General features: G+C 37.2%; 1 protein-coding gene across 4 annotated transcripts; it reads right to left on the bottom strand.

Annotated features, from left to right (window-relative positions):
- Window positions 1-2,517: 2,517 nt before the first annotated feature.
- Window positions 2,518-17,800, bottom strand: LOC127952175 (gastrula zinc finger protein XlCGF57.1). 4 transcript variants are annotated; one of them, XM_052550564.1, is made up of 3 exons: window positions 17,735-17,800; window positions 16,324-16,596; window positions 2,518-5,340 (listed from the first exon to the last, which is right to left on the bottom strand). In XM_052550564.1, the coding sequence occupies exons 2-3, from the start codon at window positions 16,520-16,522 to the stop codon at window positions 4,121-4,123; spliced, it is 1,419 nt and encodes a 472-aa protein (XP_052406524.1). In that variant the 5' UTR covers window positions 16,523-16,596; window positions 17,735-17,800; the 3' UTR covers window positions 2,518-4,120. The 4 variants fall into 4 exon arrangements, with proteins under 4 accessions (XP_052406524.1, XP_052406525.1, XP_052406526.1 ...); XM_052550565.1 differs by lacking the exon at window positions 17,735-17,800 and having other exon boundaries at window positions 16,324-16,442; window positions 16,473-16,749; XM_052550566.1 differs by lacking the exon at window positions 17,735-17,800 and having other exon boundaries at window positions 2,518-3,145; window positions 5,246-5,340; window positions 16,324-16,744.
- Between the last annotated feature and the right edge of the window lie 1,176 nt (window positions 17,801-18,976).

Consider the following 18,976-nt stretch of genomic DNA (forward strand, 5'->3'; position numbering starts at 1 on the left):
CCAGCCCCTGCTCTGCACATTTATTATGTTTCTCTTATGGCTTCAGACATTTGTATTCCAACGTAAGTGTCCTGTGAACTGGACATCACAGTATCATTCCAGTTTGAATCCAACATACTGTAGGCTATATGTTCCATTCAAAGTGCATTGTCCGATATAGATGTTCACAGAACCTCCTTACAAGGTTAAAAACTAGTTCAAAAGTTGTCCTTGGAAATATTTTCAACATCATTTGAGGTTCAGTTAGACATAATTTTTACTCAGGATGTGTTAGATTTAGACTCATGTTATTTCAATGTAATTTCCAGACACTGTCCTAAGCTAACACAAAAAGTACCTGGACCAAGATCCCAACTAAACCAAACATTGTCCACCAATGGTGACTTAAAATGAATCAAATAACAACATTTAAACCTCTGTTTATTCTCGATAAGAGCTTCTCTAGATGTCTGACAGAAATAAAGTCAATTTAATGAATTAATCTGATAAAGCTGTTTGTGGACATGTATGATCCTCCTCTGCTGAGATCTTCAGAGATTTAATGTCTTTGCAGTTGATTTTACCACATGCTCAATCATCAGTTATTTCATTATTTCATAAAGATTATTTTATTTTCTTGATTTTCAGACAAACACAGTGTCTGGAAATGACTTTGAAATAACATTATTCTAAATCTAATGCATCCCAAGAAGTGTTGATTTGGTCCAGAAACAGTATAAATTATGCCTAAATGATGCTGTAAATATTTCCACTGACCACTTTTGAACTAGTTTTTAACCTTGTTAGGAAGTTCTGTGAGCGTACAGAACACGTAAAAAAAGACGTCATAAAAACTTTCATTCTGGCTCCTCAGTGGATGTCATTTCAATGTCTGCAATGACAAAAAGACATCCACAGGACGTAACTTTGCCCAGTGGGTCATTGCCAGAGAAGTTGGCTGTTCACAGAGTGCTGTATCCAAACATTTTTTTCTTATGAAGTATTCTAATTTGTTGAGAAAGTGAATTGGTGGGTTTTTGTTGAATGTGAGCCAAAATCATCACAATTAAAAGAACCAAAGACTTAAACTACTTCAGTCTGTATGCACTGAATTTAATTAATACGAGATTCACAATTTAAGTTGAATTACTGAAATAAATGAACTTTTCCACAACATTCTAATTTATTGAGATGCACCTGTATATACTCACAGAAACTAATATATGATGTTACAGTCTCTGAGAGTTCATCCACATCGATGGTAACAGCTTCAAAAACACTCCAATCAGGCCCACTCTGTTTCGTTGGTCCATCTCTTTTTTTTTTCCTGTAGGTTGGTATAAGATGAACCAGACAGTGATCAGACAGCCCCAAAGCTGCTCGTGGAACATAGTGATATGCATCCTTCATTGTGGTGTAACAGTGATCTAATATATTACTGTCTCTGGTGGGACATTAGCATGGTCTATGGATTTTGGCAGTTCACATGAGAGATCGGCTTTATTAAAGTCCCCAAGAATGGTTAAAACAGAGTCCAGGTGTTGTTGTTCTGTCTCTGTGATCTGATCAGCGACTTTCTGTAAAGCCAGGCTCACGTGCGTTTGCGGAGAGATGTAAACAAGTGAAACTCCCGCGGCGAATGGACTGGCTGGCAGATAACAAAGAGCACTTCTAGATCTGAACAGCACATCGTCTTTAACACGGCTACATCTGCACACCACCGTTCATTGATGTAAAAGCATGTCCTGCTGCCACGCGAGTCTTCCCATTGATTCTGCGTCACGATCTGCTCTAATGATTGTGTAAATATGAGAAATACCATGAACTGCTTGCCTAATTATTTATTAGGCATTTAAAGCACTAGCTCTAGTGGCTTTCACGGTTACAGCCGTGCACCTTTTTCTTAAATTGTTTTGTCATGAGATTCCAGGGAGAGGCTCCACCTTGATGGGTGAGACTCCAGTGCTGATCATGGGGTGCACCTGTGGCACTCCTATTTAAGAGGCTCGTGGAATTGAGTTCACTTTCTCTCATTTTTGTGTTCGTGTGTTTGTTTGAAGAGTGGGTTGATATTTTGATGTTACCGTTTGTTTCCACAACTCCACAAAACCCATTTCCAAAAGTTATTTAGTTTGTTGTTTCTTTAATTATTCTTTAACATTTTGAACCTAGACATTATTTGAATAACCTGAAATCAATATTTTCTTCATTGAAACAGATTTTGTCAGGTGTCCTCTTTATGTTGTGACTTTGAGCCGAGTAAAATTAATATATTAATTTTTATACGAGCAGAATCGAGAGTAAATCAAATTGGAAAACAAGTTTAGCTCAAAGGGAATTGTTTATGATATTTATAGTGAATTTGGTCAGAATCACTGTTTTTTGGTCACTGAATCATGGCCAGCCGATTCATTGAATGAGCCTCATAACATCAATCAAAAATAAAGTAAAAACACTTTATTAGCGTTGTAACAGGATCAGCAGTTTAAGACATTAACTTGTAAGCACAAAACAAAAAAAGACACTTCTCTTTTTAAATGTACGCAAGACTTTATTGGATAAATCAAAAAGACATGTAAACTAATCTAAAAAACACACACACTCATACATTCACACAAGTTGCAGAAATAAAGTGAGGAAAAAATGAGTTTAAGTGAAAATGTGAAATCCCATATTAATATCAATAAAGGAAATTACTGAACAGCCTTTAATCAATAAACCAGCAAGAATCTAACAGTTGTACTTGTGTTGCCTTCATTTTAAAGGAATTAATTTTGCATGGCATGGCTGCAGAAAGGGGTTTCTGTAGGTTGTTGATTGGCTGGGGTCCAGGAGTCATTGGAAGTGATGTCTTGGGCATTGGCTGAAGGATGGTGTGGAGTCGTGTATGCTGGTTGAAGTTTTAAAGTTGGTGCAGACAACGTCTGACATGGCTTTGCGGCAAAACTTAGAACACAAAACTCTCAACAGGAAAAGAAAATAAACTGATGTAGAAGAAAGAATGAAAAGCTGTTGAGACTAGACGGCTTGTCTTCTCATGCTGGTTGAGTAACAGCAGGCGTGCAGGCCAAAACACACTTTGAAGAGCGTTTAAAGAGCTGGTCATATGGTATTTTAACGTGTCCTTATATTGTGATGGAGTCCTCTACAACAGGATTAAATGCATCTAAGGAAAGAAAACATTGTAATTTTCCCAAAATATACATTTAATAGTAGAGTCATTTGCCGATTAATTCTAAAACATTTGTTCCAAACAAGTTGGGAGCAAACCCCTCCCTTCCACAAGCCTACACTTCACTGATTGGTCAGCTGGCCACACCTGTTGTGATTGGCACAGAGAAGAATCCTTGACCCAATTAGCCAGCGCTAATTAACTAGACGAGACAAAACAAATAAAATAAAATAAAACACATTACCAACGAGGCATTTGTTGAATCATGTGGGACATAATTACTCATTATAATGACTTATAATGTCTTTTTACACGCTGCGTATCACACTGCGTAAAAATAAAACCCTGTTTGCATTGTTGATCTGAGAAACAACACCCAACAAGCCTACTCTACTGGTTCAGGAAACAGTCCTCATCCTCCATAAAATGCACAGAATATCTGGGTTGGACTGTTCTGGAACAGTGTTGAAATACAACTTAACCACTGATTTCTAGTCAAGTCCTATTTTGGAAGGCCGAACAAAGTTTCACTTCAACGAAACTCACAGCGACTCCACAACATGGCACCTGCGGCAACAGACAGAATAAAAGTAATGCCTTCTATCTTTACGTGAACCTTTTGGTCGGTGTTACGCAATTCTTCCCACATAGTGATGTAGAGATGTGACGGCATGGTAGAACGAGACGATTTAGGGAAGTGTGGTTGACCCTTAACTTTTACAATGGATATTTATTTGGATTTGCGACTTTAGTCTTAGCAACTCAACAGGTCTTAAATATGCACCAAGAGAAATTTAAAATTGTAAATTATGTAGATATTGTAAAATCGCATCATATGACCCCTTTAAGACCCTAAAGAATCATAAAACTTGTGGAAAATGGGCATTCAATGACCACTTTAAACATGTGATTCTCAAGGTATCCTCTATGTGACACAGAGCTTCCACACTGAAAGCAGATAAAAGGCTTTTATGAAGCGTGAGTTACCAAATGAATCTTAAGTTGTCCTTTCAGTCTAAAACCCTTTCCACACTGAGAGCAGGAGAAAGGCTTTATCACAGCATGAATAAACATGTGATTGCCAAGGGATGATTTATATGTAAAACTCTTTCCACACTGAGAGCAGGAGAAAGGTTTTTCTGAAGAATGTGTTACCAAATGATCCTTAAGTTGTCCTTTCCGTGTAAAAGTCTTTCCACACTGAGAGCAGCTGAAAGGCTTTATTTCAGCATGAATTAACATGTGCATCTCAAGATTTCTGTTACTTGTGAAATTCTTTCCACACTGAGAGCAACTGAAAGGCTTTATCCCAGCATGAATTAACATGTGCCTATTAAGGCATGATTTACTTCTAAAACACTCTCCACACTGAGAGCAGGAGAAAGACTTTTTCCCACTATGAATTAACATGTGCATCTTAAGGCATTTTTTCAGTGTAAAACTCTTTCCACACTGAGAGCAGGAGAAAGGCTTTATCCCAGTATGACTAAACATGTGATGCTCAAGGCTTGTTTTACAAATGAAAGTGTTTCCACACTGAGCGCAGGAGAAAGGCTTTATCCCAGCATGAATTAACATGTGATCCTTAAGGGTTGTTTTTCGTGTATAAGATTTTCCACACTGAGAGCAGCTGAAAGGTTTTTCTGAAGTGTGAGATACCAAATGATTCTTAAGTTGTCCTTTCCGTGTAAAACTCTTTCCACACTGAGAGCAGCTGAAAGGTTTTATCCCAGCATGAATTAACATGTGATTCTTAAGATTTCTGTTACATGTGAAAGTGTTTCCACACTGAGAGCAGCTGAAAGGCTTTTCTGAAGTGTGAGATACCAAATGCTTATTAAGGTGTACTTTCTGTGTAAAACCCTTTCCACACTGAGAGCAGCTGAAAGGCTTTATTCCAGTATGAATTAACATGTGCCTATTAAGGCTTGCTTTACATGAGAAAGTGTTTCCACAATGAGAGCAGCCGAAAGGTTTTTCTGAAGTGTGAGATAACAAATGCTTCTTAAGGTGTGCTTTCTGTGTAAAACTCTTTCCACACTGAGAGCAGCTGAAAGGCCTCTTGACTTCTGTTGTTTTAATGCTGCAACTCACAGATTTTTCTTCATTGACATCATGATATTCCTGATCCTGATATTTCTCATCCACCGCTTTCAGATCTCGTCTTTCTTCTTTCATTTTCATCAGGCCTAAAATTAAATCATAATAAAGTTGAAAATTAATTGAAACGTAAAAAAGCATAAAATATTTGTGTACAGACAAAAGCTAAGTCAAAACTTTCCCTTTTTAACACGGATCCATGAAAATCTCAAAACACTGCATTATGCATTCATGCCAGTAGATGGCGATATCATTTTATAAAGAAACACAACAGATTTTTTTCTTCTTTTTTTTTTTACAGAAACACTGAATGACCAACAAAGCACCACCTCTGTCACAGTTTTCTGTCTTTCTGTCACTGTCTTCTGTGAGTGTTGTGTTTGTTTGGTGCCATATGCTTTTGTCCTGTCTCTTTTCTTACCCCGCCTATCTTCTTACCTCATAATTGTTTTAGTTGCTACACCTGTGTTTCTCCCTTGCTCCCGGATTTACCGTCACTCTGCACACCTGTCTCTCAATCACACACACAGCTGTTGCTCGTTGTTAAAGTTTTAATTCTAATTACTAAAATTCTATCATTAAATTATACTCTATTATCATAATATGATGCTTCACTATATATATATATAAATATATTAGGGATGAAAAATGTCGGTTATTTCAATGATCGATTGTTGTTTAAATAAACAATCAATTAATCGTTAACCATAATGCTGCAAAATGAATTATAGGCAGCAGTCACCGGCATGACAGGATGTGTAAAAGCCACACAAAAAATGCGTTCTCACCTGAATTAAAGGAGTTTTCGTCTGAATAAAATGCTAGTACGTTTGAGATCATTTACTTTGTTGACTGTTTTCGGCACGGAGAACGCTAAACGAGCCTCTCTAAATGGTTTTGTGGTGCTCGTTGTTGTATTTTAGAACACAATTGCAATGTTTTCAACTGACATTATGGCATTTAAAATAAAATTCTCCCAAACGTAACTGTGGTGCGGTGTGAATGCGCGGTGCAGTAAGTGAACCGCTTCCATCGACGCGGGTGCAGCAAACCTCTGCTGCTCACATTAATTTGATCCTGCTGGATTCTGTTCTGGAAAATATCAGATTTTGAATTGTTGCGTTCCGGTAGGCCTAGCCTATTTGTTTTTAAGAATCCGGCACACAGTGCATTAGATCGTGACAGTGCGTGCATGCATGCATACGAGGACGAGCGAGCACGGCTTGATTATTTGGGGATTACTGCTCATGTCTCACGCCTGTTTCACACATACTCCATCTGCTGTGCATATGCGTTGCGTATTTTTTACGCACCCATGTTAATGGATTCCAGCGTTCACACGGTCTGTCAGTGCATTCCAGGAGCAGTGCGTCTGCAGCAGTGCATCAATCAAGTCTATTTTTGTGAATTAAAGTGACAGCGCATTGTTCGCGGTAAAGAATGAACATGGATTGACATGAAAATGCAGTAATTTCACAAAAAATTTATTAAATCATACTGTGTTTCACACGCAACACAAGGGTTTTTGGCTAGGTTTAAAACAAGAAAAAGTGCAATTTTAGATAAACAAGGAAAACAATATACATAATTCACTTTTATCGAGGCAAAAAAAAATAAGTTCAAAGACTTGTGGGATTGTTTGTAAAAAAGATTTAAATGCAAAAGGCACCAGACTTCCTGACAGATCTGTTTTAATTTTAAATATTTCCCATATCCTAACAAGAAAAGTTGGCTAATTGTGGTGTTTAAATGTTTTGCCGCTTGCTCGAACAGCTTATTATACAAACCTAGAAGTCAAATGCATAAATAATGTATTGTTTATTTACTGCGTTTAAACTAATGTCTATGAAAGATTGCTACTGTACTGTGATATACGTATATATATATAGATTAATTTTTTAAATCTAGATTAATCTCACTGTGATCTTGAAATTAATCTAGATTAAAATGGCTCATTCGAATTCTGCCGAAGTGCAGCGATCGTTTACGTACCGAGTAGCGAACTGCAAACGCGTCCTGTGTGAAACCACATCGAGTCCGTGCTGCACCACATAGGTAACACACACGGAGTGCATACGCAATGCAGACGGAGGGCCATAGCTGTATGTGTGAAACAGGCGTGAGCAGGCCGTAGCTGGGGTCAGCGGGGACCGGGTGAAGGTTGTACCAGTGGGGCCTGTTTGAAATTGTTTAATTTGTATGTTCGTTTATTTTTATTTATTTGTGCTATTCCATTAAACCTACATTTATTCAGACACCTTCAACATTTCTCACATTATTACAGTTTTGCTATATATATAAAAAATTATATCTGGTGTCTGAATAATTTTTGGTTTGACTGTTAAAACTACAAAGTAATTCAGTCAAGAGCAGTAAGTGATTTTCATTTTCTTGGATTAGCATTACAGCAGCCAGTAGCTAAATTAGGCGCGGTCACTTTAAGAGACGATGAACGCATCCAATATAATACACATACCAATCAACTTTTTACTTTCACTTAAGAAATAACTGACAGTTTTTTCGAGCACAATTTCCAAGGTGGATATTTTGACATATTTTGTATGTATTTGTCGGCACAAGAGCAAAAATAAGCAAATTCGATGTTCAAGTGTTTTGAGACGCCTTTCTCTGCGTGAGCCTGAACACCAGAACACAGTGGTGCTGAATTGGGCTCTTTCACATCTTTTTGTTTGTTCTAACTGCGATTTGTATTTGTTCGTTCAGGTGCAGTAGGGACTTTCTCTCTCTCTCCACACCGAACACAACATATAAAGCGGGCGATCATGACTTGTAGTAAACTTGTGTAACACTTGACATTTTCCAACCCTTAAGTTATCTAGGGCTGCTCCGATCACGATCAGCCGATCGTTAATGCGCATCTCGTCATTAAAGCCGGTTCTCTAATCAGCGGTAAATTCCCTCAGATGCGTGATTTCGCATAGAGCAGCTGTTACTACACAGAGCCATTGTTAACTGAGAAGATGCGCAAATAAACGCTGAAAATGAACGTGGATTTGCGCATCTTCTCAGTTAACAATGGCTCCGTAATGACTTTTATTACTACCGTAATTCCTCAAATAACAACCTGTAGTCAAATAAACACCGGGCCTCTGATAGTGGCCGGGGGCATGGTCAACACTAGGGATGCTCATATTGACCGTTTAACTGTTAACCGAAAGTAAACTCATTGTCGAAATCATACTCTAGATTTAATACTGTCACATGGAATTGATGTTGATAGTGTTGAAATTGTGCAGCCAAGTGATGATATCTCAGATCATTATTTAGTTTTGTGCAAACTTCATATAGCCAAAATTTTAAATTCTACTTCTTAAGTATCAAAGAACCATCACTTCTACCACAAAAGACTGCTTTTTAAGTTATCTTCCTGATGTATCCAAATTCCTTAGCATATCCAAAACCTCAGAACAACTTGATGATAACAGAAACTATGGACTCTCTCTTTTCTAGCACATTACATACAGTTGCTCCTTTACGCTTAAGGAAGGTTAAGGAAAACCGTATGACACCATGGTATAATGAGCATACTCGCACCCTAAAGAGAGCAGCCCGAAAAATGGAGCGCAGCTGGAGGAAAACAAAACTAGGGGTATTTCGTATTGCTTGGCGGGAAAGTAACATATCCTACAGAAAAGCATTAAAAACTGCTAGATCTGATTACTTTTCTTCTCTTTTAGAAGAAAACAAACATAACCCCAGGTTTTTATTCAATACAGTGGCTAAATTAACGAAAAATAAAGCCTCAACAAGTGTTGACATTTCTGTGTTTGACATCACAGCAGTAATGACTTTATGAACTACTTTACTTCTAAAATCGATACTATTAGAGATAAAATTCCAACCATTCAGCCGTCAGCTACAGTATCACATCAGACATTGCACTATAGACCCCCTGAGGAACAGTTCCACTCATTCTCTACTATAGGAGAGGAAGAATTGTATAAACTTGTTAAATCATCTAAACCAACAACATGTATGTTAGACCCTATACCATCTAAGTTCCTAAAAGAGGTGCTTCCAGAAGTCATAGGTTCTCTTCTGACTATTATTAATTCCTCATTGTCATTAGGATATGTCCCCAAAACCTTCAAACTGGCTGTTATTAAGGCTCTCATAAAAAAAACACAACTTGACCCCAAAGAACTAGTTAATTATAGACCAATCTCGAATCTCCCTTTTCTGTCCAAGATACTAGAAAAGGTAGTATCCTCACAATTATATTCCTTCTTAGAGAATAATGGTATATGTGAGGATTTCCAGTCAGGATTTAGACCTTATCATAGTACTGAGACCGCTCTCCTTAGAGTTACAAATGATCTGCTCTTATCATCTGATCGTGGGCGTATCTCTCTATTAGTTTTATTGGATCTTAGTGCTGCGTTTGACACAATTGACCACAGCATTCTTTTGCATAGACTTGAACACTTTGTTGGCATCAGTGAAAGTGCATTAGCATGGTTTAAATCGTACTTATATGACCGCCATCAGTCGTAGCAGTGAATGAAGATGTATCATATCGATCACAAGTGCAGTATGGAGTACCTCAAGGCTCAGTACTAGGGCCGCTACTCTTCACACTTTATATGTTACCCTTGGGAGATATCATCAGGAAACATGGTGTTAGCTTTCACTGTTATGCTGATGATACTCAGCTCTATATTTCTTCGCGGCCCGGTGAAACACACCAATTTGAAAAACTAATGAAATGCATAGTCGATATAAAAAATTGGATGACGAGTTATTTCTTACTGCTAAATTCAGAAAAAACAGAGGTGTTAATTATAGGACCTAAAAACTCTGCTTGTAATAACCTAGAACACTGTCTAAGACTTGATGGTTGCTCTTTCAGTTCTTCGTCATCAGTTAGGAACCTAGGTGTGCTATTTGATCGCAATCTTTCCTTAGAAAGCCATGTTTCTAGCATTTGTAAAACTGCATTTTTCCATCTCAAAAATATATCTAAATTACGGCCTATGTTCTCAATGTCAAATGCAGAAATGTTAATCCATGCATTTATGACTTCAAGGTTAGATTACTGTAATGCTTTATTGGGTGGTTGTTCTGCACGCTTAGTAAACAAACTACAGCAAAATGCGGCAGCAAGAGTTCTTACTAGAACCAGGAAGTATGACCATATTAGCCTGGTCCTGTCATCGCTGCACTGGCTGCCTATCAAACATCGTATAGATTTTAAAATATTGCTTATTACTTATAAAGCCCTGAATGGTGTAGCACCTCAGTATTTGAATGAGCTCCTTTTACATTATACTCCTCTATCTCCGCTACGTTCTCAAAACTCAGGCAATTTGATAATACCTAGAATATCAAAATCAACTGCGGGCTGCAGATCCTTTTCCTATTTGGCGCCTAAACTCTAGAATGACCTACCTAACATTGTTCGGGATGCAGACACACTCTTGCAGTTTAAATCTAGATTAAAGACCCATCTCTTTAACCTGGCATACACATAACATATTAATATGCTTTTAATATCCAAATCCGTTAAAGGATTTTTAGGCTGCATTAATTAGGTAAACCGGAACCGGAAACACTTCACATAACACTCGATGTACTTGCTACATCATTTAGAAGAATGGCATCTACGCTAATATTTGTCTGTTTCTCTCTTGTTCCAAGGTCACCATGGCAACCAGATCCAGTCTGTATCCAGATCAGAGGGTCACTGCAGTCACCCGGATCCAGTACGTATCCAGACCAGATGGTGGATCAGCACCTAGAAAGGACCTCTACATTAGGGCTGCACGATGTGTCGTTTAAGCATCGATATCGCGATGTACGAATCCACGATAGTCACATCGCAGGATGTGCGATGTAGGCTGTCGTTGTTGATCCGTTATTCATTGAAATAAGAAACATTACACGGGCCAGCTGCTCCCCGGCCTTGACGAATGTGATTTGCGGATTAATTGCACAGCTTAACCATCATAGAGTGAAAGTTTATCATTGACAGGACTGAAAAACACATGCAAGTTTAAAAGGGCAGAAAGAGAGGGAGCGCGCGAGAGAGACCGAGAGACAGAGAGCGCGCAAGAGAGACAGGGAGACAGAGAGAGCGCGAGAGAGACAGGGAGACAGAGCGCACGCGAGAGAGACAGGGAGACAGAGCGCGCGAGAGAGACAGACAGAGATAAGTACCATCAATGTCTTTAGAAATGTATATGGATTTATTTTGCATGTAATTTTTTTTCTAATGAATATATATGTATTTTTGTTTGTTTCTATCCTGCTATGTACAATGCTTTGGCAATGTGTATGTCATGGCAAAAAAGCAATATGAATTGAATTGAGAGAGAGAGAGAGACCGAGAGAGAGCGAGTCGTTTTCAAACAACACGAGCGCTGTCTTGCTCTCTCTCCCTCGCGCATATTTAATCAATTGACACGATGGTTTCAATGTTTAAATCATTTAAAATGAGAATGTAAGTGTGCTCACCTCATTTTTGTTTGTAGGAAAAAATATCGCTATATATATCGCAGAAAAATAAAATATCGCAATGTCATTTCTTCCCAATATCGTGCAGCCCTACTCTACATCCCTGAAAGACAGCAGAGACCAGGACAACTAGAGCCCCAGATACAGATCCCCTGTGAAGACCTTGTCTCAGAGGAGCACCAGGACAAGACCACAGGAAACAGATGATTCTTCTGCACAATCTGACTTTGCTGCAGCCTGGAATTGAACTACTGGTTTCGTCTGGTCAGAGGAGAACTGGCCCCCAACTGAGCCTGGTTTCTCCCAAGGTTTTTTTCTCCATTCTGTCACCGATGGAGTTTCGGTTCCTTGCCGCTGTCGCCTCTGGCTTGCTTAGTTGGGGTCACTTCATCTACAGCGATATCATTGACTTGATTACAAATAAATGCACAGACACTATTTAAACTGAACAGAGATGACATAACTGAAATCAATGATGAACTGCCTTTAACTATCATTTTGCATCGAGACACTGTTTTCCAAATGAATGTTGTTCAGTGCTTTGACGCAATGTATTTTGTTTAAAGCACTATATAAAGGTGATTGATTGATTGATTGATAAATATTTTGACCGATTAATACTATCAGTTAAACTGTTTAATACGTTTTTTTAAGGTTCTTTTTTTTTTGTTTGCTGCATGGTTTAAAAATAAAATAGCCTACTATATAGCTTATATTTATTAACTCACGGAGCGCGTCGGCACGCGCAACCACACCCGTGACACAAAATGAAACTGTGTGGGATCATTTTAACAGAAAGGGCAACGAAGTTACCTGTAAATTATGCGGCGCCGTATTAAAATACAGCAGTAGCACAAGTATGATGCAGTACCATTTACGAAGCTCAGAAGCTTCGAGTGATGAAGGGCAACAAACTCTGCCCTCCATGTTATCAGGGAGAAGATGCGATGCACGGCAATCTGAGGAGATAACGCACTGATTATCCAGAAGCAGATGTTGATATCTACATGAGAGACGATCCTCCTTCTCTGGATATTAATCCTCTTGACTGGTGGAAAGCAAATGATAGGCGTTAGGCGCTTCCCGAAGCTGGCCACTCTAGCGAGACATTGCCTGTGCATTCCCGGTACATCTGTCCCATCGGAGAGGGTGTTTTCTGCCACGTTGCGCTCCAGACTGACTCGTTGATACTGACACGTTGCTTTTTGTAAATAAAAATTAGACAAGGTGTTTTTTTTATTTAAGGTAGGGCTGCTATTTTTATTTAACGAAAAATCTTAGTCTAACGGAAAAAAATTCCGGTTTGAAAGCTTCGTTCAAACGGATTCAGGGTTTTCTTTTTGTCATCTTAATTCGTTAATTAAGTTTAAAATATATATTTAGTGTAGGCCTATTTTGTTTTTTATTTGTATTATTTTATTCTATTTTTCTCTCACTGTCAGAAATGCTGCAGGTGCGTGGAAATTTAAACTGAATCCAGGTTCTGTTGTAGATCTGTTCTGTATGCTGCTGTTTGCACTTTGCACGTTAAAATAAACCCTTTGATAAAAAAAAAATATATATATATATATTTTTTTTTAAAGGGTCACAGATACGTGTCAATTTTATTTGTATTTAATGCCAATTCAATATTATAATATTATCAGTTAACAGTTAATAATCGATTAACGAGCGGCGGTTGTCGGTCGGGACAATTAATCGAAATGAGCATCCCTAGTCAACACTGATAAATAAAGGCCGGTCTTAAATAAAGGCCGGGGGAAAATTTGTGTGGTGAATCAGCAGAGCCAGATAACGAACGTACACGCCCACTGCCGGAGCGTTTCTCATTCTCGAGTCAACCGGTTGCATCGGTTTTCAGTCACCAGTACACTGAACAGAGAACCGTTTCTGTCGGACGCATCCGATTTGAGAACAGAGGAGCTGATGATACTGCGCATGCGTGATTCAGCGTGAAGCAGACTGACACAGAGCGTGTCTGTACCGAACTGCACACTTCTTTATAATATTATCTTTATGACATTCCCAATTATGGTTAATAACGTTTTGCATTGCTGTTCAAGAGCTGAATGAACACCGGAAAAACTGAAGTGCTGCCAGCTTATTTAACACAGGAAAATGCATCATATATTCAGGTATTTATACAACATATTATATTTAGGCTATTAAACTTATATACGTACAAAAAGACAAATATGCACACGTGAACTTGAACTAAGTTACATGCTAATCAAAATGTGTAACTTCGGTTGTGGATGCTCTCTGGGCTCTTCCAGCAAAACAACGCACTGAAACACGGAAACCAAACTAGAGATCAACTCTGATTTTTGAGGGATTTATGTGTATTGGCCGATACGTGGCTGCTGCGTTCGCCGATAGTTTTTTCCCGGCATTATTTACAGACAGGAGTCCACAGGCAGCTCTGTGTTGCTGGAGATGCTGCAGTTCACACTGCCCCTCCCCCACTAGCAGAGTAGAAGTTTTAAACTTTCAAAGCATTGATTAACTGTTTGACTTAGCTGAAATATTGTAATACACTTTGAAAGTGGAAACATATTGCTCTATATGTGCGTGCACCTATAGCTAAGAAAGTTTGTGGGTCAAAATGGAAAACGCGAATGCCAAATGCATCGTCTATAAAACTGCTTGTCATTGTATTTAGGGACCGGCAAATAGCTAAGTTGTAGGCTATCCATATGCATACAGCAGCTGTTACGAACACTGGCCATAGGATTAAATAATGCACATTGTTACCGACATTGTTCCGTGATTCCGTGGTATCTGTAGGAGTTTTATTCAGCGAGCACCTGGCTGAGGTTTGGGCGCGTGCAGTTCAACGCGCTCATTTGTCCAGGCAAGCTTATGCCGTGGTGAGATGAAAACAGCTCAGCTTTTCAGAAAGCCACAAGCGAACGCAGGTCATGTGACAAAAAACAATCGACCATTCCATGACAACATCGAAAGCTCAACTGAACAGCTGATCATAGTCGGACAGGGTGGGATTTTATTTCTCATCTCCATAAATATATGAAGTAGTTAAGGGCTAGAAATACTTTGCTGATACTTCCTCGTCATTGTGGAGAGCGCAGTTCATTGTTGCATAGCAACGACAGACGCCACGGGAGCACAAGCACTTGTGAAAAGGAGAAAGCATTTTTAGACACAATATGTGAACGGCCCCAAAGTCATAATAAACTAATCTATTTGGTTTAAAATCGTTTTTGTTTTGTTTAAAATGAAGATCACGATTACATATATCAAAATACTAATTTGAATCATTAATTCAAACACGTTTAAAATTAATTGTCTCATTCATAAATTCCTGTTTAACTGGTGGGAAATTTTCCTCACCACGGCAACCCTAAAATACAGTAATTGTTTTTGAAGATTGTAACAATAAACACGTGAGGGACGCGCTGAATGAAAGCACATTCACTCTCTGACAGCAGATGGAGCTAAACTACAGAAAATGTCCTTACCCTGGAAACCCCTTAAATAAACCAGCTGGACTACTTTCTGAAACATATTAAAATAATTTTAAATAGCCATTCAGATTTGTGTATTTGCTATGATGTTCATAACTTAAGTATTAAGACTTAATATGTTATTTTAATCTGGACTACAACGTGCCATAGATAAAGTTTGAAAATGTTTAGATTTTTTATTGTTAACCCTCTCAAGGCAGGCGTTGCAGATTTGCAACAGTAAAGTAACTAAAAACCTTATTACTCCAGATACATATTTTATGAATCTGGAGTACTAAAAACATTACTATAGTTTACTAAATTTACTAAGTTACTAAAACTTAATTTGAGCCTGAGAGGGTTAATTCATACTTTACATCAGGGCTTCATTTTTACAATAGTTAACAATGGTTAACAAAATGCCAATGACAAATTCTACTGAACATTCATTAATCTTAGGTATTCCAATATTTAATAACACGTCGTTAAAATATAAAGTTGCAACTGTATTATTTAATGATTTAACTTGAACTATGACTTTTTTTTAACAAAGATTAATAACTTCTTTAGCAAATGTAGCTATTGTGAATGTTAATGGTTAACTAATGAGATTGTAAAGTGATACCTATGGGTCCTTATGGTTTATACTTTAATCTGTGCAAAACTTTTAACTTTATTTTTGTTTGTTTTATTGTATTTAAATGTTCAGTTATTTTTGTTATTAGAAAAATGTTATTTAACCTATTATATTATACTATATTTTGAGCACTTTTTTAAACTAAACTTCAATACCGTGATAATACTGTTTACCGTGATAAAAGCATGAGCAATTAATCACAACAGGAAAATTTTATATTGGCATATCCCTACCCACAAGACATTAACTATGGCATTGTAAACATAATTTGTATTCATTATTGGACTTCATTTTGTAGTGAGAGGTAAATTTACAGACGGTCCCTAAAGCAACCTAGGCGAATATCCAGCGAATATCAAACCTAAAACTTTACCGCGCTGAACTTTGAAACTGGATTTTAAGAAATGTTAATGATAATTAAGGTCTTATTTTTATACAAATAATCTGTGAATGTACCACATTTGTCTTTAATGACTGTTTAAAGAATAAACACCAACCTCCCTGTTCCTTGTGTTTTATTCTCCAGGTTTCTGGTTCCTCGAGTTTTATTCTCCAGGTTTCTGGTTCATCGTATTTTATTCTCCAGGTTTCTGGTTCCTCGTGTTTTATTCTCCAGGTTTCTGGTTCCTCGTGTTTTATTCTACAGGTTTCTGGTTCACGCGTGTTCTCTTCACTCTCCTCTTTAACAAACACCATCTTCACATCAGCAGATCTCAGTCCAGTTGATACTTCTCCAGATATTTCCTACTTGATTCTAAACTTAATCACGACTGTGAGGATGAGAAAATAACAGTATTTTTCTCTTTAAAAAAAACCCTCATGTCTAACCCTTTGTATTAATAAACAGCATCCTGACAAAACAACAACAGATCTGCGAAACTAATCTTCTTCGTCTAAGGTTTAATGGTGTTTGGCAAACAAACAAAAGTGTTTAGCGCCACCCGCTGGATTGGAGAGCAGTGTTGCCATCTTTGAATGGAAAGTAGCTTTTTTTATTATTATTGTAACATTTGAAACAAAGAATGCCATCAACATATTACATGTCAGGGAGCAAGAAAAAAAAAAAAAAAAAAAAAAAAGAAAGATTCAAAAAAAATAAACAGCTCTCTTAGTGGAAGATTCAGAAATCAAATACAGATACAGTTTTAAATCTTCCAGAAAAAGATTAAAGAAAGCCTTACATTTACAATATATTTGTGAGCAAAATATTTGGCAAGAAACAAAATAAGATTGAGTAAATTAAATTTCTCTTTTAAAAATTTATATAACCCAAAATAATATTTCAAGGAAGTGTCAGAAATTATACCACAAAGAAAAAAAATAATAAATATATATATATATATATATATATATATATATATATATATATATATATATATATTCATTCCACAGATTCTTAGTATACTCACAATTGTTGCGTACCGCATTTATTCTATGGGTAAATGTGGACATAGCAAAAGGTAAAAATATCTTAAGAGCATTAATCTGAGTCCTGCCCCAGCACCACAACTTGTACAGAAACAAATAAATAAACCTTTTATTTCCCAGCTTGTGGAACAAATACAAGAAAAAAGGAAGCAATAGCTTCTGGAGAGAATAAGGCAAAAATAAACAAAGTGACAAACTGGAGCAGGTTACCTTTAACTAAACTAACAAAGAAAAGGAAGAAAATAAAGTACCCCAACTCCCTTCCTGGCTCCATCCACCTCCCTACAGCTTCCAAATAAAGCTAATAAGCAAAACGCAAATAGGCAAACATTAAATTAGCTGCTAAGAAGGATGTTAATAGTAGCATCTGTATAAACCAAGCAACATAAACTAAAAGGTGAAGGATAGTATGAATCTCTTCAACTAAAATAACAACAGTAAGTGTTGGAGAATATCACAACAAACAAAAAAAATACCTACACTGTACCAATGTAGAATACTAAGCAGCTCAACAACCACCAATTGTAACTCTGGAGAAAACTCTTGGGGAAACATTTCTCTCAGTCTGAGGGCTGGAGCTCTGCTTTTATGCTGGCTCACTCTTAACTGGTTAGCAGTTACAGCTTGGAGCAATCAATTACCTGCCAGGCAGATTGTGTAGGAGGAGTCTTATTCAGAGACAAGATTTGTCTCTGAATGAGACAAATCTTCAGCTTGGAGACCACAAAAGGAGCAATTTACATCAAAGTCCTTAGAAATAAACCTTTGTAAAAACATTTTGTGGGATAGCACCGATGTATCATTTTATAAGACACTTCTTTGATCTACAAAAATAATTTTTGAGGCAAACCCAGACCCTAGCCCAGTTAATTTTACCTATGTTCCAATAGAATATGGCATTTGGACGAGAGACAACTTCATTCTGGAACAGAGCACGAATACTCTATTATCTGATTTGGTAGTTATGGATAATTCACAGACATATGTATCAAACACATTGAGATATGGCACAATCTGAGAGACCTTGTTGTTAAAACCCTTTATAAACAAAATAATCCCAGAAGGGATAGCTCCAAAAACAATACCATATTCTCTTGCTGTATTTGGGATTGAATAACTGACTCACCAAAATAATATTATTTTTAACCCAATAATCAAAATTATGCTTGTAAATTAAAGACCATGATAAAAGACATTGTTTGTGAAAGTGAGATAATTTGGAAGGAATTTTGTTAGGCTTATAATTACATAAGAGCAAAAAATGTAGACTACCTTATTTAGAAAAAAATAAAATTTGGTATAAAGTTCCATAAAGAGGTGGGATTTTTAAAGTGTTGTTTTATCCAATTTATTTTAAATGTATAATTAAGAGAAGAAAATCTGATAAAATTAAGTCCACCATTTTCATAAGAATTCATAACTACAGATTTTCTGATATAGTGTTTCTTATTTTTCCATTCGAAATTAAATAAGCACTGGTCAACTGTTTTGGAAGTCTGAGGATTGACATAAAGCGATGTAGAAGAATAGGCTAGACGTGAAATACCCTCTGCTTTAGAAAGAAAGTTCTACCCTTGAGAGATAAATCTCTGCGTAACCACAGATTTAGTTTCTTTTTGGTCTTTTCCATAAATGGAGAAAAGTTATCAACACATCTATTCTTCATATCCTAAGAAACGACTATACCTAAGTAACTAACTTTCTATCACTGGGATGCGGTCT

Source organism: Carassius gibelio, chromosome B3, assembly GCF_023724105.1.
Source record: "Carassius gibelio isolate Cgi1373 ecotype wild population from Czech Republic chromosome B3, carGib1.2-hapl.c, whole genome shotgun sequence".
Taxonomy (NCBI): Eukaryota; Metazoa; Chordata; class Actinopteri; order Cypriniformes; family Cyprinidae; genus Carassius; species Carassius gibelio.